We start from the raw sequence: 21426 nt of genomic DNA, 5'->3' as shown, positions 1-21426 counted from the left end.
TATTGGACGTGGTGGTGCCAGGTACAGTGCCTGCCACAAGCACCCAAGGAGCGAGCTAGAGTTCAACCGCCAATACCAGGTAGCTGCCCTGGGCAGGCTTGTGCAGGGAACAGGGAACAGACGACTGAGTCCCACGGAGTCCACCATCGCCAGGTAACCGGAAGCCCAGGGAGGATGCTTTAAACCAGAGCCGCAGGAGGGCGGCCTCACCAGCCCTGCTCACACGGGGCTGCGGACGAGGAACCCGGTGCGGGGCCTCCCGGGTCAGGCTGCCTGCACCCTGTGGCGTGGGCACACTCCCCAGCTCCACTGAGTTCAGTCTGATTCTTGGGGAAATACTGAAAACCATGCATGACCCCATCCATCCGCTCCTGCAGCGCCAAAGGGAACCGAGTGGGGTCTCCAGCGGCCCGAATCATCAGGAAGTGTGTTACGTTCCACGAAAAAGGGGTGACAAACAACCGAGCAGCTGCCCGCACTCCCACCCCACCGGCAGCACTGAGGCCAGGGCGCCGGCGCTGCAGGAGGGACGCGCGACTATCTCAAGGTCACTCACTAGTGACTCAACCCGCCGGGTCGCGCCTTGAACTCAAGATCCGCCCGCGCCTCGCGAGTCCAGGAGCCGAGGGCGGGGCCCGGGGTCGCCTAGGCAACCGGCGCGCGCCACGCCCGTGCCGAGCCCGGCGGGGAGGCGGGAGCGCGCGCGGCCGGATGTCTCGCGGGGTTGCGGCCGCTTCCCCGGCCCCGCCCCCGGCCCCGCCCCGCGGAAGTGCTCGCCGACATTCCCGAGCGCTGGTTGGTCCCGCGGCCCCGGGGGCGGAGCTCGCGGCCGGCCGTGCGTACTTCCGGCTGCCGGGTTGACATGAAGTAGCAGCGGCTGCTAGGGCGGCGGTAGCGGCGGGAGTGGGGTTGGTAGCGGGCCTCGGGGCTCAGAGCGCGGGGCGGCCTAGAGCGGCGGACGGCGCGGCGGGCCGAGTGGGAGGCGCAGCGGCCGCCCTGGCTGTCATGGAGATGGAGAAGGAGTTCGAGCAGATCGACAAGGCCGGGAGCTGGGCGGCCATTTACCAGGTGCGGGAGCGCCCGGAGCGCGGCAGGCCCAGGCTTAGGCCGCGCGGACCTTCCCCTCGGACCCCGGGTGCCCCGGTCACGCGTCCGCGCGGCCCTTCGGCTCGGGGATTCGACCGGACGGCGGCCGGGCCACCCCCTCTCTTTGTCCGCCGCGTGGGCCTGCGACTCGCCCGCGCCCCCAGCCCCTCCTGACCTCCCACCCCGCGGACCCTCGGCCGGTGACCTGGGGCCGCCGCCGGTGCCCCTGACGCGATCCCGCCCCGGCCCCGCCCTCCGCCTGCCCACCCTTTGTCTCCCGGGTGGCTGGACGCCCCCGCGACTTCCTCTTCTGCGCTGGACCACCTCGGACGCCCTTCCTTTGTCTCCTGGGGGAGAGGCTTGCTCCCCTCCCTCCTTCATATTTCCTTTCCCTGGGTCTCGGTGAGCGTCCAGTCCCCGCGAGGACGGTCCCCTGCCCCCTTCCTGTTCATTCATTTGTGGGGTGTGCACTGGCCAGTCTGCCCTGCAGGCTCCAGGTTGGACAGGACAGGCGAGACCCTCTCTAGTGCAGCTTGGAGTCCAGCAGGGCAGTGGAACACAGAGCAAATGATTTCTGGTGGTGACAAGTGTTGCAAAGAGAGCAGCTTCCCGTCGCGGTGGAGGGTGACCGCCCGGGAGGGTCCCCTGCCTTGGAGGAGGGAGTCAGGGAAGGTCTGTGGCTCAGGTGGAGGAGCAGCAACTGGGAGCATCAGGGCAAGGAACCAGCCACCTGCAGTGCCCACCCCACGGGAGCCAGGCAGGGAGCAGGGAAGGTAAACGTTTCAACCCTGTTAAAGTGGCATCTTTCCTCTGGTCAGGGATGAGATGCTCTTGTCTCCTGAGACCTTATCTGCCTGTGGGTTAGGAGGGGTTCATGAATGAAGTTAGGACGGTTTCCCACATACCTGTACCACCACAGATTGAAAACATGAAGAAGTTCTTCTTTCACAAGCAGCTAAATCCTCTAAAGAAAATATGTACTCCCGATTAAATGTCACTGCGGGGGTTGTGAGGATTAACCAAAACCACACTTGCTCAGTATCTTAAATAAGCCATGTACAAAATAGATTGTTGCTTGTGTAAAGGGAGAAGGCAGGGTGTTCTGTTTTCAGCTTCTAGGCTCAAAAGGCAACTTGTGAGATCCATCAACTAGTATTAAAGTCTATTTTGAGCTTCACTTAAAAAAAAAAAGGAAAGCTTTAGGCAATTCTTTGGTATGCTTGGCTAACAAAAACCTTTTTGGGGGGTAGCCTTGGTTTTTAAATTTATTTGACAGGTTTCTTTTTACTTGGACTGTAATGGATATTAGCTTCTGGTGGACTAACATGTATAACCACTATAATCTGCCTAAGTATGATTGATCAATATATAAAATTTGTATTCCATATCTAGTCTCTGAATTAGTTGAATGAATTCCAGCAGTGACTTTGAGAGTATGTGGACACTTTGTCTGTATTGGATTCAATTCAGTACAGTCCAGAGTGTGTTTCCCCGAAAATTGGTGAGAAGTGTTGGAACTGATACTGATCTCCTCCATCACAGTGAGAGGAAATCTTTTTTGTAGTGAAACTGATTGAATTGGCAACAAGTCCATATTATAAATAGGTTATGATTGAATTTGATTTCGTATAGTTTTAGGCCTGACCTGACCCCAAGTGCATTGTTAAAGAACCCCAGTGGCATTGAATGGGGTCTTCAGGTAATTTCCCTCTTTGTTCTTAAATTTCACCACATTTAATCCCATTAATTAGTCAAGATGTTAATATTTCTCCAGCTTCTTACCGGATTGCCACATTCCTGGAGGTGGTTCCTTTGATCTTAAAGAATTGTCACTGTGAGATTTTCTCACCTCTGCTGTGGAAATGTTTTTCTTTTCTAACATTGAAATCAGAGTCTGGTGCCGGGTGGTGGCACAAGTGCAAGCCTGTAATCCCAGAGACTCTAATCCCAGTGACTCAAGGCGTGCTGAGACAGGACGATCTCAAGTTCAAGGCTAGTTTCAGCAATTTATTGAGACCTTGTCTTGAAATAAAAAATAGAAAGGGCTGGTGCTCTGTGGTAGAGCACCCCTGGGTTCAATTTCCAGTGCAAAACAACAACAACAATAACAACAAAAATGAAATTAGGAGCTTTCTTTTTAAATTTTAAAGTGACTCTTTATTTCTATTACTGTGTCATTTCTAAAAATGTAGAATTCAAGTAACCTTGGGTTAATCTAAAGTGGCTGATTTTCCAAGGTCATGTCAATATACCAAAACCATGAAATTGTTTTTTTAATATTTTTTAGTTGTAGATGAACACAATACCTTTATTAATTAATTAATTTATTTTTTATGTGGTGCTGGGAATCAAACTCAGTACCTCACACATGCTAGGCAAGTGCTCTACCACTGAATCACAACTCCAGTTTCACAAAACCATTAAATTTTAAGAATTCGAAGAAATGTGTTTATGATTGGTAGAACATGGAAGTTTAAAGACCTAGTATTTCATCGAATATTATAATGAGGAGAGCCTTATACAAAGTCATACTTTGAGCTTGTCTAGTCTATTATCAGAAAAATAATATATAATTTTTGCTTAAAACTTTGTAAATAAGGCAGCATGGTAATTTCTTGTTATTCTGTCTTCTAATTAAAACAAAAAGATGCACAAACCTGAACAAAGGGTGAAGTGCGCTTCGACTGTGGGTGAGTTGGCAGTGTGGGGGACAGGCTCCTCACTTTGATAAAGCAGCAGGACCGTCCTTAATCTTCAGTGCTAATAGACGGCATAGGTACCAGGAAGCACTTAGCTGTAGAGAAAGTCCGCAATGCTGGCGTATGTTACTGACTTTTAAAATTGTTTTTTAGTATTTAAATGATTTGAAGGAATCTGGATTGCAAAGTGGCAGTCAGCCTCATGTTTGAGTTGGTCCTGTGTCCAACAGGCAGCACAGATGAGGACAAGGGGCTGGTGGCGAGCGGCTGTGATGAGGGAAAGGTCCTCTGTGGTGGAGAGGCGCGGGTCAGGTGTTCTGCTGTCCTCATTTGAGTCTCTCTATCACACTTCACTATTTTCAGTATGAACGATCTGATTGTTTGGGATGAAGGAGATTGCCACAGTAGCTTGTGACTTGAAGGAAAGATTTATTCGTGTTAGAGTCAGGCTTTGTAAATAGGCCTACTTCTGGTTGGCATTTGGTTTTATAGCTGTGTTCATTATGAAATACAGTCCAGTGCCCGCCTAGGTTCAAACCCGGTGTAACAGGAATGCCCTCAGAGTCCATCCTGGCTTACAGCTTTTGTTATGGTCCAAGAGGATGAATATCAAACTTCCCAATAATGTCTACCAAACACCATTTTTTTTTTTCAGAGGAAGAAAGGATCTGTATTGTGCATAGGAGAAAGATTTATACACAATGACTCCCTTAAAGAAAAAAGGCAAACGGAAATGACATGGAGAGGTTGGAAGTTCTAGTCATTTGAGTGACCCATTAGATGGAAGCGTTCTGGTTTAGCCCTGGTTTGAGTGAACTAAATTTAGGTGTCTGAACGCCACTTTGGAAAGGGTGTAAAGGCCTTTGTAGTTGTCTGCACTGGTACTGAATTAACTGGCAGCTCAAGTAGGAAAAGTGGGAGGGAAGAACTTTTTGTTATCGTCATTGGCACTACCAGCTTATTTGTAGGTGTACTGGGGACTTCTGGAGGTCACCAAGCCGTGTCAGATGGTTCTAAAAAGCCAGCTGGAGGTAATGGTAAAATGGATAAAAGCAAATGGGTTTTGGCAGCCAGTTAGCTACCTGCTGTCAGGATCCATTTCAGTATGATTAGCTCCCCAAACCTCGAGGACATGCCTGGCATTGAATAGTGTAATTAACTGAGTGTATGCTGCGTTTCATGATAGAAATGAATAAGAAATTTCCCATGGAGATTCCTAGATGATGGACCACTGAAATAGCTGTCTTTCTTTGTCTTTCTTTTCTCTTTTTTTCTTTCTTTTCCCTTAATTGTTTCCTGATATTTATTTATTTATTTATATTAGTTACACATGACATTTCATACATTTGAATCAAATGGGGTATAATTTCTCATTTTTCGGGGTGTACAGGTTGCAGAATCACATTGGTCATACAGTCATGTATATACATACAGCAATAATAATGTCTATTTTATTCTGCTGCCCACTTCCCCTCCCCTCCCCTTCCTGATTTTTTTGGTTGCAGAATCCTTTGGCAATTTTTGTTCTGTGCTGCGCTTTTAATCACTGATACTTTTTCTTGTGCCTCCCTGAGTTCTCGTGTATTTTGCTCAATTTGGCCTTCTTCCCTGCAGTGTTTATGTTAATTTGTTCCCAGTAACAGCTAATACCGGCAGATAGGCTGGGCATGTTCCTTGATGCTGCCATGCTCAGGGAACTTGGGATTCTGCTTGGGTCATTGTTCTCAGATGGTGAAACTTGGCACCCCTGTGCACATTTTGAGTGCCTAGGAGTGTTGCGGACTTTAACACTAGCCTGTGATTCCCTCTCCACCTTTCATTGGTTGGTCACCACATCCACCCCAGGGGTATAGGCTCTCAAATTTTGCATGAGACCGCAGTTGTTTGTAGCGTCACACTGCAGAAATGAGCGAAATTGGTGACCCGTTAATCTGGTCCCTCAACACTCTCCGCCTCCCCCTTCTCACCGCGCATGTTCTTCTCATTATCATTAGAGTCTCCTTTTAAACACAGAGCTGAGCCTGAGCTGGCCACTCCTCTGTGTAACTGTGAATGCTTTCCTAATGCCTGCTGAGGTCCACACTCCTGAGCAGGGCAGCGGATCGCAGTCCTCCCCTGACTACATCTCCCCCTTGCAAGGGCTTCTGTTGAGTCCCACCGGCAGGTGCATCCTTCTCCAGACCCAGCCTCATCTTTCACTCCTCTGTGCCCCACCCCCAGCGCTGGTCGAGGATGCTGTCCCACAGGCACCTCAGCTCGTGTCCTCGCACAGGAATCGTGTTCTGCCCTCTGCGCGTTGCACACAGTCCAGGCTGGTCTGCTCTGAGGTTCTCTTCTCGTTGTGGCTGATTCTCTACATCCCGGGTCTGTCTTTTCTGGAGGCCAGGCTCTCTGAGGTCACCTAGTCAGTCTCATTGATCTTAGAGTCCTCTGCACCTGGCATGAAGAAGTGCCCATCAGATGTTGGGACTGAGTTGGTTGCCAGCTGTGCTAGCCTGGCCGTGTGTAGGGATGTAGAAGACACGGTTCCCACATGGGGGGGAGTGAGAGAAACCATAGTAGCGGCCACTTTGGGAGAAAACTACCAAATTTGAGTCGTGGCCTACGTGCTGCTGGCTCTGTGGCTTTGGAAGGACAGCTGGAATGCCTACCCAGAAGGGATGGACGCTCTCAGTTTGCTCTCCCCTGGCTTTGCAGTTAACAACACATTTAACGTTCTTGGTGTGAGACCACCTCACGGGCAGTGGGAGGTGATAATGACCTTGTCGGAGGAGTGTCCATTTACTCTGATCTCATCACTTAGCTTGTTCTCAAGCCTTCCAGAGGGGCTTCGGGGAACTTGGTTCATTTTATGATCGTCCATCTCTCCATACTGGGGATCAGCCCAGGACCTCGTCCAGCTAGGCAAGCACTCTACCTACTCAGCTCCAATCCCTGGCCCTTTAAAAATTTTAAAATTTTGAGGCAGGGTCTTGCTTAATTGCCCATCCTGGCCTCTAACTTGCAGTTCTCCTCCCTCAGCCTCCAGATCAGCGGGGATTATAGGTGTGTGTCACTGGCCCAGGCATAAAATATTTGCTGATTATGGGTTATAAAATATGGTTCTCCACAAAGTAGCAACCCTTACAGAGACATTTTTTTTTTCAGACTGTAACCAGTAAAGGCAAGCATTTTTTTGGCCTTTGATCAGATCGCCCTTAGTGCCAAGAGGAGACGGTAATCTGCGGCTCTTTCTGGTGTCTTGGGCGTCTGGCTGTGGTTGTAGTCCTAGCTGTAACACTACCAGTGCTGAGTGGGTTCCTTGTCTCTTGTGTAAAATTAAATCCTGAACTAACTGATCGTTAAGTTCGAGTCAAGTAATAAAAGTCATTAACGTACTCACAAAGAGAATTTAATGTTCCTGAAGTAGTCCTTGTAAAGGCTGCAGTGGTGCCTCAGTTTCGTAAGATGAGGTAGGCACACTTAGGCTAAAAAGCTTACAGGTTTGTCAGTGTGGCCAACAACTCAAAAGAATTGGGGCATTAAACATTTTTAAAAGTAGGGTTCATTCAACCTGGTGATGTGGGAAAATGAGTCGTCCCGACATGTAGTTTCGCTGCAGTTTTCCTATAACTGGCAATTGGGTGGTTTTCCTGTAAAAGATAGAGGAACTGATTCTTGAGAATTTACGAAAGATTCAACCCCAGCCAGATACACAAAGAGCAGTTGCCCTTTATGTTGTAATTTTAGAAAGAAACCTACAGCTGGTCTGAGCCTCATTTGAATAAAAGGATAGTTTCCACATCTGTGTGTCTGAGAAGAAAGTACCCAAATCCCCAGCGCTGGAGACAGGCCTCACCCGGTGGAGGGCGTGCTCCTAGCTCAGCTGCCCCTTCCTCTTCTTCAGGGCAGCTTGACCTGATCACCAGTGTCTTGTTGGCAGTTTGTCATTTGGAATGTCTGAGACTGGAAACAAGACCACTTCACAGGGGAGATGCTCCCCACAGCAGCTCAAGAAAAATCTTGTCCCCCAAAATGTCGACCTTGAGGCTTTGGCAGCAGTACACTGCTGATAAAATGATAGTAACTGTGATGGAGGACTTTCAGTTCTTCTTCTTTTTTTAAATGACATTTTCAGTTCTGAGCGCTTCCGATTTTGCCAGGGCAGTTTTACACGAAGCCCCCGGTGTAGGGGAGAAGCGCTTCAGCAGCCGCCTGCGGTGGGGGTCAGAGTCAACAGTAGGTTTGTCAGCAGAGTGACAAGGGCTAAATTTTCTCTAGAAAATAGCATGTTCTCGCCTGCTCTTCATCAGTCTGTGCTGGGACACTCTGAGTCCTTATTGAGGGTGACTTGTTGGAGTCAGCTTTTGGGTGCACGTGGTTTTGTGTTCCTCGGGCTTTCTCTTTTACTTCTGAGACCTGTTTTTCTTTTAAGACAAGAAGGAAAAGCCTGGGCCGGGTCTGTGGCTTTTGTGGGTGAGTGGCACCGCTTGCAAAGACAAGATGAGCATAACAAAACTAGGTTTCCAGAGCTCTATTTTAAAATTTATTAGCTAGTGATTAGAGGAGGAACACTCCTTTCCTCCTCTTGTTATGAAACGTTTTTCCCTTGACACTTTTTCTTAATGGACCTTCTTGGCACATTTCTTCCTCTGGGATAGTGTCATTTAACAATTGCCACACCAGGTTCCCACCAGCAGCCTGTCCTCTTTTATCGGGACGAGGATGGGGCGCTCAGGATCATACACTTGTGGACTTGCTTACGGGAAAGGGGACATTGCGGAGTCACTCCACGATGTTGGAGTTCTCTTAAGAACAGGGGTTACTTAAAAATGTCAAAGGGAGAAGCCACTTCTGTAGAGCTTCGCTCAGTGGAGCAGATCCGCACACTCACTGCCTCCAGCTTTCAGTTCCCTTGATGACACCTGTCCCTGCTGTGTCTACCCTCTTGATCCTGTCACTTCACTATTCCAACGGTCAGCTCGGGCTTGTTTGCTTCTGGAAGGACACCAGCAGGAGGCCTGCCCTGGCGGATGGGGAGGCCCAGGTACCGGTGGTCTCTGGCAGGGAGGGGTCTGCTGTCCTGTCATCGTTGTTTGGCCTTGGCTCTCCCTCAAGTCGCCTTAGCATTACTGTCACTGCTCTCCGCCACCTGGACGCCGCCTCCTGCTGCCGCCCTTCTAGGGGGAGTGGAGCAGAATGGTGCTGGGTCCTTCCAGAGGTGGCATTCGGTCACAAGGGTGTTCAGCATTTCCAAACCTCCCTCGCATCCTTCTGGCACTTTCTCTTGAATACATCCAGAGATGGGAGTGCCAGGAGCAGTATTTTATGTGGTCTGTTCACAGCACAAATACTGACCTCCAGGTCCGCTGCGCTCCCCTCTTCCCGCGGGCTAACGGGAATGCTTTGGCCTGCGCAGAGTGGCGCTGCGGGGTGGGCGCTGGCAGCCGGCAGGCTCCCTGCTCACCTTAACCACTGGCTTTCCTCCTTTCCTGATCTTGAATTTTCCCCAAAGAACTTAGCATGAAGCTCACCCCAGCAGAGGGAGTCGCTGTGAGGAAGGTGAAGTTTAGCAAACCTCGTACCTTTTTTTCACGTGCATATTTGTCAACTAAGCCTCCTTTTGCAACTTGTTCCCCTGCTGATGGTGACAAATTTTGTGTTTCCCAACAGACTTTTTTGGAAGATGTCACTTTTGAAAGTAGGAAACAAATGGCTTTGGGAGAGGCGAGCTGGGGTCTGCGCAGGAGGCTGGTATTTCCTCAGCTGTGGTGTAAGCACAGCTGGAGCTGGGCGCGGCCAGCCGACAGCTCCTGACAGCTCCTGTCTTGAGTCTGGGGAGGTGGCTGACCGCCCAGCCACTTAAGGATTGCCTGGAACATGCCGTTTTATTTACAGGGCAAAACTGGGCTCTGATGGTTTCCCCTGCACTTGCCTTTAAATTAGTAAAACGTCGCCTTTGGTAATGTTGAGTGCCACGTCTTCTTTAGAGGGAAGAAGGAGACAACTGCAGCTCCAGGGTTCAGTGGCGTCCCACCTTTAGTTTTATAAACGCCTTTAGTGTTGAATTTTGTAGGTTGATCCTGAGGAAGTGATAAGCAGGGCAGGTTATTTGTGGTTTGAGCTAATTTTAGTCTCTTGTTCACAGCTCGTTTTATATCCTTTGCTATCAAAACATGCTTTCTAGAAAGACAAATTTTGAATGTAGGACACAATCTATATTCTAGTTGGCTACATTTCAAAAAATTTTTCTCAGCGCTTTGCAAGTTAGACAGTTTGAGGTACAGCAGTGTTATTTTAAAGTCATTGATTCCTTTGCTTAGTGACGCCTCTTGCTTTTCCAGCAAGTAGACAAACTTCTTTCACAGAGGTTTGGAACGGCTGCTTCAAGCCAGTGGTTCAGAAGGCAAGGTGGACGGCAGATGGCTTTAAAAGGTTCTGACCATCCCTGCTCAAGTAAGGCTTTGCTGCTGGTGAATAGGAGCCATCCCCACCCTGTCCCCTTGATAGAGGCTGATAGAGCCTTTTGTTTTCAAGGGCAGGACCCCATCTGTGCTTATACTGGTTAGTCTGACCCAGAGCAGTTGTAGGTCACAGCCCCTGGGTTGCTCTTCCCCGCCCACCCTGCACACTGCACCCTGAGGACGTGCAGTCTTGCAAAAAGAGGATTCGGAGCCTGGGTCAGGCTCTGCATCTGCCTCTGGTGTTGTGTGACCTTGAGTTAGATGCACCCACATCTGTAAATGTGGTGGACAGACTGGACAGCCTGAGGGCAGGGGCATGTCATGACTCCATGGTCAAGTGCAGAGCCCATGAGGAGGGTGACCTTTCTGGAAAAAATGGGGCTTCATGGCCCACTCATGCTGGATTTGGTGGACTTGTGTGGCACTCCCTTGATCCCTCATTTAAAAGTAGGCAAAGCTTTAAAATTTCGCGTTGACTCAAAGCTTTAAGAACCCACTATGTCCTTGGAAATGAGGGCATAGACCAGACTGTTAGAGTGCTGAGAGCCTGGACACATGCACTTCCCCTGAAGCCCTTCTTATTTAGGGAGATTGTTGGGCTTGGTATTTGGACCAAAATCTTCTGCTGCAGGGCCTGCTGGCATTCTGCCCTGGTCCAGGATGGAGCCACAGAGCTGCCTCAGCTCCCTCCTGCTGTTTTGAGGAAGTTAGAAGCCACTGCCATATTTTTCCACATCGGGCAACTGAGTGTGACTGTATTTTTGTCCCATGTTCAGCTATTTCCACGAACTATTTTTGATGACGGACTTACAAGTTAAATGCAGTGGCCCTGTAGGAATTGATAAAAAGAATAATTTGCCCAAGGGTACCTGTTGAGAAATCTAAGCGGTCGTGTTTTATTTCATGATTACTTTGTTTTAGGGTTAAGAACGGTGTGGTTTGTCCTGTGACTGGGCCGTGACTAGATGGTTTCTCTCCCTGCAACTCTGCCTGGGGATTCAGTGAATGGTGCCACAATTAAAAGAAGACAGTGTCAGGTGACAGGAATGCGCAGGGTTGAGGGCTTCCGGGTCCCTGCTGGGACAGCAGTGTCACTGTGTTGTGTGCTCCATCCCTGATCCTTCTGAACCTCTGTCGTCCACAGGGTGTGTTGTGTGTGACAGATTAGAGTGAGCAGTAGGTCAGGGTGATTCTTTGCCAAATAGTCAAGGCCTTTGGCCTCAGTTTTGTTCCTTGCCCTTCAAAGCTGCATCCCAGAAGGATGGAACCCAGGTGGCCGTCAGCACTCCTGGGTCTTGTGGCAGGTGGCGTAGGCACGGCCTGTTTTTTCAGGTATGTAGAATTAAAATCAGCTGGACACCGATGGCTCCACGACGCTTTCTCTCCAGCCTCAATTCCCTCCTCCCTCCTGGGGGGGCCGATCCCTCGGCTCTGAGCACACCCCCTGCAGCCAGGTGGAGCGGCTCCGTAGTGGGCAGCGGGGAGCAGTGGAGCCCTGTCCGGGCAGCAGAGGGCCCGCAGGGAGACCCCAGCTCAGAGCCAGGTGCAGCCAGGCCTGGTGCCCTTCGGATCCTCCACGGGGGAGCTGAGTGTCACTGGGAGCAGGCCAGGAGGCGGAGGCGGGCTGTAGAGGCGCTTGGTGGACCCCAGGGGCAGGGAAGGAGGAGTGAGCCTGTGGTCTCTGCACCTCACCCTTGTCCTCCTCTGTTCCTGTAATGGACTTGACTTGACCGCCTGGGATCACATTTCAGCTTCTTCCTCTGTGGTGCGAACTTCCCCCAAGTGCACTACCTTGGGACCTGGATCTTGTGCCTTATGCCATCGGGTAGTGGAGGACCATCCTCGGTGGCTTCTCCCTGCGGAGAAGGGAGAAGTGTGTGTGTCCCACTGTCAGCTTACAGCGCAGAGCCCCAAACCACAGGTGCTGGTGGAAATAAAGTAAAACTTTTAGCCAAGTATGTGCACAGAGAAACTTCAGTCTGCAGAAAAAGTGGAATTATACTTTGGTATGTAAAATAGGAATGTTGAAAAAGAATCTTCAAATGCTAGCCTGTCTCAAGAATACATTGGAAATACGCAGGTAGCCCCTGGCCTCTAGCTGACGCTGAGAGTCGGGGCCTCCTGCATTTGCTGCGAGTTTTAAGAGCATATTTTGTGAGGTTGGCTGGCCTGTCCCGTTTTGTGGTCTGGGTATAACAGTTCTCACTGTGCAAATGGCTTTGTATGAATGAGTGTTTCAAGTCAACTACCTTGTAAAACAACCTAAGATGGCTGATAATTATCTTTTTTTTTTTTTTTAAAGGCTGAGTGATAGCCCTTAATTTTTAGGCATTTACTTTAGATAGGATTACAAATTCTGAGACATTTATGGTTGCTTAAACTTAAAAACAGAAATTATCTTGAGTAATGATTTTCTGATGGCTGCCTGTTTTGCATTTCCACATTAATCTCTTCCTTGCTGTATAGATAAGCAGCTGGGACCAGTCCCTGCAAACTGTTCAAGCTGTGAAAGAGAGCCCCTCTTCTCCGCCCTTTGAATTCTAGCTATGAAGATTGTGTACAGAGGTAGTTTTTAAAACATAGTTGCCAATTACTAATCCCTTGAAGATCTGAAAAGGAAGGGTTTTCCTTACAAATGTAAGACAAGGGGGAAGAAAAGCTATTTGGACTTTTTTCTTTTAATAGTGACGTTGATGATTTAGTGGTTTTATTCCTCCCTTCTGATTTTTTAAAATTAATTAATTTATCAGTACAGGGATATGACCCAAGGGTGCTTAACCATTGAGCCACATCCCCAGCCTATTTTATGTTTTATTTTGAGATGGGCCTTGCTAATTTGCTAAGGCTGGCCTTGAACTTGGGATCCTCCTTCCTTGGCCTCCCGTGTTGCTGGGATTCTAGATGTGTGCCACCACACCTGGCCTGGTTTCATCTTGGAGTCAGTTAGGAGTCACTGACTAGATATGGTAGAACACACTTGGAAGAGGCATAGGGGTGAAGGAGAAGAGCACTAGCTCCCAGGCATCTTGACAGAATCACTGAAACAGCCATTATGTGGCCAAACTGCTGTGGGGGGCCGCTGTTTTCAAGAAGGGGTTGGGGAAGGGTGAACTCGGCTGTGCCAGCTCCGGACACGACCCCCTGTTTGTTGGTTATGTTTTGTTTTCTAATTTGCTAAAAAGAGTGAAAACACTTGAGATGGTTGTTCTCCAGGGCTCTGTGTGTGTGTGTGTGTGTGTGTGTGTGCGCGCGCGCATCCCTGTAAGGCTTCCTAGTCCATAGACTGCTGTTGAGGGACCATGTGACTATGCCCCCAGCAACTTGGGCCTTGTGGCCCACTCCCTGTTCTCGGGCCACAGCCTGCTTTTGTTTTTCAGCCCCCCCATGTCAGGGTCCATGGTGAGCACTCGTCCTGGGGCACTTCACAGCCCGCCCTCCTTGCTCTCGCCCTCCCTGCCTTTGACATTTGGTCCCGAGACCTGCTGTCCAGGCCCCCCGCGCCCCTCCCCGGGCTTTCTCCTTCATCCGAGGCCCAGCTGTTCGCCCCCTTCTCTCCTTCCCCTTCACTTCTCTCCTTTGCAGCGAGACCTCAGTCAGTCACTCTGAGCGCGGCCTCTCAGGCCTTGCCATCCTCTTACAACGCGGCGCCTTGGACAGCCAGTGGCCGCCTTCTCCAGGACTTCACGGTGCTGCTGCAGGAAGTCAGGCTGGCAGAGGGAACGCGAGTAGCCCAGCCTGTGATCTCAGGTCTGTCTCCGTCGGTTCTGACCCTCAGCCTGAAGTGACTTGCCATCCTCCTTGCTTCAGTTCTCTCATAAGGAAAAAGGAGGCTTTGTTTCTACCTAAGGCTCCAAGCCAGGCATGGGGACCTCGCTTGTAATCCCTGAAATTTTGGAGGCTGAGGCAGGAGGATTGCAAGTTCGAGGCCAACCTCAGTAACTTAGTAAGACCCTATTTCAAAATAAAAATTAAAAAGGACTAGGGATGTGGCTCAGTGGTAGAGTGCCCCTGGGTTCCATCCCCAGTACTGGTGAAAAGGAAAACTAAAGAAGGGTCTGAGCATAGACACCCTCTCACCCTGCCTGTTCAAGGAGTCCTGCCCACTGGCCTGATGACCTTCCTAGGATGTCCCCTTCAGCCCTCCCTCTCTATTGCCATTTCTATGGGCTGCCCTCCTGCCTCTGCGCGGTGGTGTAGTTGGCTTCTCTTTTATTTTAAGATAAGTCAGTGCCTGGGCCTTTGTTCACCTCTGTCACTCCGTGACCAGGGAGGCTGGGCTCCCCTCACCAAGCCGCTGGGATGGCTTCCTTCCTGCTAAGCAGTGGGCACGCGGTGTCCTTAGTGCCATTCAACACGGTGACCTCTCCTTGCTCCTTGGGTGCTCTCCCTGGGATTCGGTTCTCTCTGTTCCTTTCCCTTCCCGTCTTCTCCTCAGCTCAGCCTGGGCTTGCTGGCATCTTCTGTTAGCTGGGCCCCGAGGGAGCTCCTCGGCTGCACCCAGCTCTTCTTCCTCCCCCGGCTCTTGCCTCCTTGTTCACCCAGGGATTGCGGTGGCCTGCAACTCAGTGTGGGCCCTGTGCCGCCTCTGCAGCCTGTAGAGGCTCCCATTCCTGCCCGGGCGGCGCTGGCGCTCTGGAGCCTGGCGAGTGCTGCTTCCTCTTCTGGAACGTTCTCCCTCCACCTGGCACATGCCTCTTCTTCCCTCCAGTCGCCTTGCAGGCCTCTCTTCAGGATGCTTTCTCTCATGTTTTTGTTTCCAGGCCCAAGTGAGGAGCCTCTTCTAGGTCCCACCACAGTGCCCTGGACTGTCCCTTTCCTGACGTCCTGTGGTGATGCTGTTGCGCCCTCTGTTCTGCTGCGGTTACCTATGGCGGGGCAGGTCTTATTTCAGCCATTGTGTCTCTTAGTCCCCCAAATGGGGCCTGGCCTATGGACAGGCCCAGCGCGTTGTTCCTGAGTGCTGTTTAGAGGGTCCGGGAACGGCACCGGGCTGAGAAGGGAGAATTCTGGTGTTGTGAAACCATGTCACTGGCCCACCGTCCTTTAGCAGACACTTTGTCTTCTCTGTCCCTTTCATCCTCATTTCTGGGTGGCGTACCCCAGTGAGGCCATAAGCCTTCGCTGGGCGGGGACCGTGCGCAGCTCCTGCCGTGCCCTCACAGTGGCTTACACATCCTGGGCTGTCCTAGCTCAGGCGGGACTTGATGAACTAAGTTTCTGTGACCTGCCTTTGTCTCCATCAACTGGTTCTGTCCCCACCACTCTTGAGGGGCACTGTGCTTTCAGTCGGTCGGTGCTCGGTGGGTGGTGTGAGAAGGTCCCCTGGCTCAGGTTCCTAAGTTTGGAAGCTGGTTCTGGCCAGCACTGACAGGAAGCAGAGGGCGTTAGTCACCTTGCAGGAAGCCCAGCTGTCGTTAGCACGTGGCTCGTGGTTGGTGGGGGTCCTCAGGAGGCAGAGAACTGGGCGAGAGTGGGGGGGCAGCCTCATGTCTAAAGTTAGATCATTTTTCTTTAGTAATTTGCCTTTAGAATTTCATTTGTTTGGAATTTCCTGAGATTTTGATCTTGCCAGAAAATTCCCAGAAAAAAAATTCTGGGCAGGTGAAGCCTTTGCATTTGCAGCTCAGTCTTGTGTGTTTTTAAACTTTTCTTACTTGTCGTCCTGGCTGCAGCCGGAAGGCTGCTGTGTTGGTTGTGGTTCTCCACTGTCCCGTCGCCGCCGTCTTCTGGGCCTTATGCCATGAGCAGCGGTGTGTGGACGGAGAAGAGGAGCTGCTCCTGCCCAGGCCAGCTGGGTGCCATCGCTGGGGGGCGCGGCTGCCCGGTGAAGAGGCTCAGGGCTGCTTAGGTGGGTGTGGCGCCTCGTACCGCTGATTCATTTGTTCTAGGTTTGCCTTTTCATTGAGTTTTTGTGAGATGGTAATTAAATTAAGAATGAAAGCACTCAATTTCACAATTTGCAGAGTATTCTTCGGCCCTGTTTTTAGTAGCAGAACCCTTGTGTAAACGACTTGGAGCGGATTGTTTTTCAAGTGAACTGAAAGCCGCTGTGGTCACAGAGCAGACCTGGGGCCCAGAGGGAGTCCTTTTCCTCCTGTCCAGCGTCCTTTGCTCCGCCGTGTGACTTCCTGAAGTGCTCAGAGGAGTAGTTCAACAGGGTGCCCCTCCAGACCGCTGGGCTCACCGGTGTCACTCTGTGCACCTCTGTGGGCGTGACTGGAGTGTTTTTAGACATAGACGTGCCTTTTATCAAGACTGAAGGCCCGAGCTAGCACCGTTGGGAACAAGGTAGAACTGAAGCTCCAAAGACAGGTTTAGTGGCAGGAGCTCGGGACTGAGGCTGCATTTGTGAGGGGAGCAGAGGGCGCTGGTCCCCGGAGGCTGGCTTCCCCGGGGCTTGCAGACCCCTAAGCCCATGCGACTGAGCCCCCACCCACAGGTGGGCTCCCGGTCCCGCCTCCCCTTCTCTGCTTCCCTGCTCACTACCCTCTCCCCATGGCTGCCGCAGGGACCCAGCAGCTGTGGTCGTGTGGGATCCTAGGGCATGTGGCGGTGGACGTGTATGTGGGGACCCTACTTGGTGGGTTCTCCCGTGTGTCTCGTGACGCTCTGCTGACTGCTCACTAGCAATGAGCTGCTGTGTCTGGTGTCTGCTCTGTCTTGGTGGCTTTCTACCTCCCAGTACCAGGGGAGGGCCGGAGGCTGTCCGTAGCCTGCTGTGCAGGTCCCCGTCGCAGAGAAGGCTCGAGAGCTGACTGCAGAAGCCATGCTCATCTTTGTTTTGTTTTGTTCTGAAACATCCTTGCATAATCTGTTTTATATTCAGAGCCTTTGGGTGAAAAGAAGCCCCATTTTATGAGTCATGGGATACCTGGCCTGTGAGGCTCAACATTTATTACAAAGAGTGTCCCTTTAAGTCCTCTCTGGGTCAGTTCATAGGACAGTGTTGAGATGGACTTTGGCTGGCACAGGGTCAAGGGGTAACCAAGCGTGGAAGCACAGGCCGTCCCTAATACCCAAATGTGCCATGCTCCAGACGCCTCGCGGTTGACTGTCTGGGACTCTGGGTGTGTTTTCTGTCGAGTCATTGTTGTGAAAGGTGGTCACATTCCACGCTGCCCAAGAAGCTGAAAATCCGGGGTACACTGGGGTCCTTCTGATAATATGGTGTGACTTCCCCAGGTCACTAGGTGAAACAGTGATCACTAACCATAACGTTAACGCCACATTCGCTGTGAGCTTCTGAGCACGACCATGTGCTGGGGAGCGCTCCCTGTCCCCCAGCGCACCCCGACTCCCGAGGGCGCTGGAGCACAGGCTGGACTGGGTGCTGGGAGTCGCGGGTGTGACGCAACTGGGCCCCCAGGGCTGGAGCACGGAAGTCGCTCCCAGAGATGCTTCTTGGGCCTGCTGTCTTCCTGACCCCCTTTCGTTTGTTCTGGGGTCCCCAGGGATAGGCCTGCTTTTGTTTCTTAAGTCTTCATTTTTTGCTTTTGATCAGTGTTTTTTTTTTTCCTCAGATCTATAAATATCTTATCAGTCTCCTTTTTTAAAAATATATTTTTTTGTGGATGGACACAATACCTTTGCTTTGTTTGTTTATTTTCACGTGGTGCTGAGGATGGAACCCAGGGCCTCACGCGTGTGAGGCGGGCGCTCCACCACTGAGCCCCAGCCCAGGGCTCCTGTTTTGGAAACAGATCTATAGTGTTGGGGAAGCTTCTGCGGAATCTGTGACCCCAGGGCTGCGGGCTTCCCGCAGCTTCCCATGGACTGAGTAAGGTTGGTAGGCTCTGCATCTCCGCCTGGTCCCCCACCAGGGGCCACATTGCAGCAACAGTGGCTTGGGGGTTCACTTGCCTCCCTTGGCTGTTTCTTATTTAAGATCTTTTTTCAAGGCGTTTACATGAGAGTACAAGGAACCTGGCTGGGCTCCCTACTTAAAGCTGTAAGACCCTCCACTCTGTTGATTCAGAGTCCAGGACTTCTGCCCCGAGCCTGGGTAAACCTGGGTCCAATGACTCCGTCTGTGCCTCACATGGTAACAAGGAAGTTGGCCTTTTATTTACTTATTGCACTGAGGACTGAACCCAGGGTGATGGACCAATGAACTACTGAGGTATATCCCCAGAAACACACCCCCACCCCCAATTTTTAAATTTTTCAAATTTTTTGCAAACAGGGTTTCATTAAGTTGCTGAGGCTGACCTCAATCCTCCTGCCTCAGCCTCCCACGTAGCTGGAATTACTGGTGTATCCCATTAGACCTGGTTGGAAGTTGACCTTTTAGAACAAAGACCAGTAGCACAAGGCCGTCGCAGAAGGGACCTGGAGCGGATCTGAGTGGCACAGCTGGACCTGGGCCTGGCAGTGTGGTGACAACGTGGTTTATCTCTAGAGCTCTCATCTCCCACAGGTATTATATTTCCTTCCCCAAACCCACAGACACTCAGCCTCTTCTCCATTTTTATTGTCTGTGGAACGAAGTGCTGGTGCTGGAGGTGTGGCCCTGGCTGGTGACGATGGCAGCCCCGGGGTTTCCGCAGAGAAGTCCTTTGTTGTAAAGAGGCTCCTGGAGAGCTGAGGCTTTCTGGCCCTGCCTTGAGGTGGGCTGCTCTGTCGCCTCTCAGAAGATGGGGACACCTGGTCCACCCACCCAGATAGGGAAGCTCCAGGAGACACCAGGCACCTGGGGGGCTGAGGACACAGGCACGGGAAGGGCAGCCCCGCGTTCCCAGAGGGTTCGCGTTCCCACTAAGAAAGTTGAATCCAGGCCACGAGAAGGCCGGGGGTCACCCCCGCACTGCCCCCTCGCCTGGCTCCCGGCCCCTGCCCCGGCAGAGCCCCACTCCTGGGGAAACAGAGCCCAGGGCCGGGGAAGCTGCTCCCAGCCAAGCTGTCCCAGGTCCACAGGGGCGGGCTCACTGGAAGACGCTCAGCGCCCAGGCGGGTCCCAGCAGACAGGTGGCCACGAGGCGGTGGCAGCGGCTGGCAGCAGAAGATGCAGGAGCAGCAGAGCAGTTCTGGAGGAGCGCAGTGGGGGGCTCGTCCAGGCAGCCAGGGACACCTGCACCGCTGGAGGTGCCTTCTGTGACCACAGACGAGAGGGCACGCGAAGATGAGTAGGGCAGGCCTCTCCCTGTTCAAGTGGGACAGGACATATCACATCTGCTCCCAGGAGAGCCACAGTGGAACCAGGGCCGTGACTGAGCCGCGGCTCCTGCCTAGCAGTGCGAGGCGCTGGGCTGGCCCTCAGCACGAAACCAGCAAACGAAGGTCCACGGACAACCCGAACCCAAACCAACCAAACAACAAGGAAAACAAGGGCCGAGCCAGCGGGGGGCTCTGAAGGCCAGAGACCCGAGAAGAGAGGCCAGCGAGGGCTGATGGCTGCAGTGGAACGCGGAGGCGAGAGAAGGGGCTCTGCCGCCTAGGACGCCTCTGCTCCACGCCTGCCGTCACCCACCCGCTGACCTGGCCCCGCTGCTCATGGCTAAAATGCGGAAACAGGAGTAGAAGGGACCTTGTCGGAGGGGAGAACCTGTTTATCAAACTGGGCAGTTAAGACGCTGAAATGAGTTTCAACTGCTTCTGAAGTTAAGGCAAGGACGTGAAGTTGTAGCTGAACTGCTGAGAGACTCGTTGGCCCGCTCACTGACACCCAGGGCGCTGTGTGGTTCGGTGGAGCAGTCTGCATAGCGGGTTCCTTTCTGGATGAAAACAAGAAGAATTCATTCTTTACGTTTGCATGTGTTTGGAGAAAATTGTGGAAGAATAGATACTTCTAGACTGTTAACACTGGTTGAGTTCTTTTCGTTGTGTTTCGTGGTGGACATGATGGGCGTGTTATTTCTATAGTTTTCAAGGAGGAATTTTACATATGAGTAAATCCTTTGGTATTTAGGAATCCTTGTATTTTCTACTGGTTGCTTCTGTACTAAGATCTTTATTGTACACCCCTCGAGCCCTTGGTTTGGGCGTTGGTGGGATACCCCCTGAGCAATCTTGAAATTAGCTAGTAAGCGCCTTCCCTCAGAGTCTGATCTGAACTCTTGTAGGTTGGCATCTAGAACCACTTGGAAGATGGATCCACTTTTCAGAAACTCTTCTCTTCTTGCCCCTCCATCTTTGGCCTTTGTACTCTGCATGGTCAGCAGCTAGAGCCAGGGTCCCTGGTCTGTTTCTGTGACCGTCCTTTCATCTTAACCCTCCTGGTGAAGACTGCCGCTCCCTCCCAGTTAGTTCTCCGTGTCTCTGGTGACTGTGGTTTCCTGGAGATGGTCCTGCACCACACTCCCCAGGAAGCATCCAGGAGGCTGTGCTCCGAATCCCTAGCTCACACTCGAGCAGCTGTGGCCTCCGCGACGCGAGCACAGCAGCCAGCCGTGTTGCCAGTGCCTGCCCACCGGCATGTCCTTCCCTCGTGATGGCTTGTCTCAAGTCTTTTTCCCCCAGGTGCCCAGAGCTTCTTGTTTTTAACTTTATTTCGAAGTCTAGTTCTTTATCAAGCTGTGCTTGGTCTTGGCCATTTTGGGACAGCGGCCTCCGAAAATCTTCATGCTTTTTCAGTGTGTGGCTTCAGCTCCCTTCGTGTTGGGTCACGGAGCAGGCCTGGGCTGCGGGCCGGTGTTCCTTCCGTCCCTGGCTCGTGCCTTCTCCAGGAGCCCAGCCTGGCGGGGAGGCTTGTCGTCTTGCTGCATGTCGTCTGTTTCTTTCACTTCCTCTCCAGGGCTTTATCTTCATTTAAGATTTTTTTCATATAACTTCAAATTTATAGGAAAATTATAAGAATAGTATGAGGAATCGATTTCTTTTTTATGAGGCAGGAGGATTGCCAGTTCAAGGCCAGTCTGGGCAACCCTGCCTCAAAAGTAAGAATAAAAGGGCTGGAGATGCAGCCTCACGGTACCGCACCCTTGGACTCGATTCCCAGGACCCCAAAAAAGTAAAAAGAAAAATTTACCCTTATTTTTTTTTTAAACATTTAAAGCATTCAGTGCTAATTTGCTCTAATCATCTTCCATTTGTTCCCATTTCTGAAGATTGTTTTTCTTCTGTTCTTGTGTTTTCCTGATATCTTTCACCTGTTTTAAAATCTTTTTCTAGTCTCTTTTTCTTTGATTCTCATTAGCTTCTCATTCACTTCTTTTCGCTTGTGTGATTGGTCTTCATCTGTTTGGGGCATCTCTGAGTTTGCT

At 51.3% G+C, this 21426-nt stretch overlaps 1 protein-coding gene across 1 annotated transcript in view; it reads left to right on the top strand.

Annotated features, from left to right (window-relative positions):
- The first annotated feature begins 827 nt into the window (after positions 1–827).
- The window catches only part of Ptpn1 (protein tyrosine phosphatase non-receptor type 1), a 105019-nt gene continuing 84420 nt past the window's right edge, over positions 828–21426 (top strand). Inside the window, exon 1 of the mRNA XM_078051926.1 lies at positions 828–1068. Within this exon, the coding sequence (XP_077908052.1) occupies positions 1006–1068 (63 nt within the window). The 5' untranslated portion in view covers positions 828–1005. The remainder of the gene's footprint in view (positions 1069–21426) is intronic.

This window comes from Ictidomys tridecemlineatus, chromosome 5 (genome assembly GCF_052094955.1).
Source record: "Ictidomys tridecemlineatus isolate mIctTri1 chromosome 5, mIctTri1.hap1, whole genome shotgun sequence".
In the NCBI taxonomy this organism is placed as follows: Eukaryota; Metazoa; Chordata; class Mammalia; order Rodentia; family Sciuridae; genus Ictidomys; species Ictidomys tridecemlineatus.
Note: the sequence above shows the minus strand (reverse complement) of the source record. Positions and strands in the feature narration are given on the sequence as shown.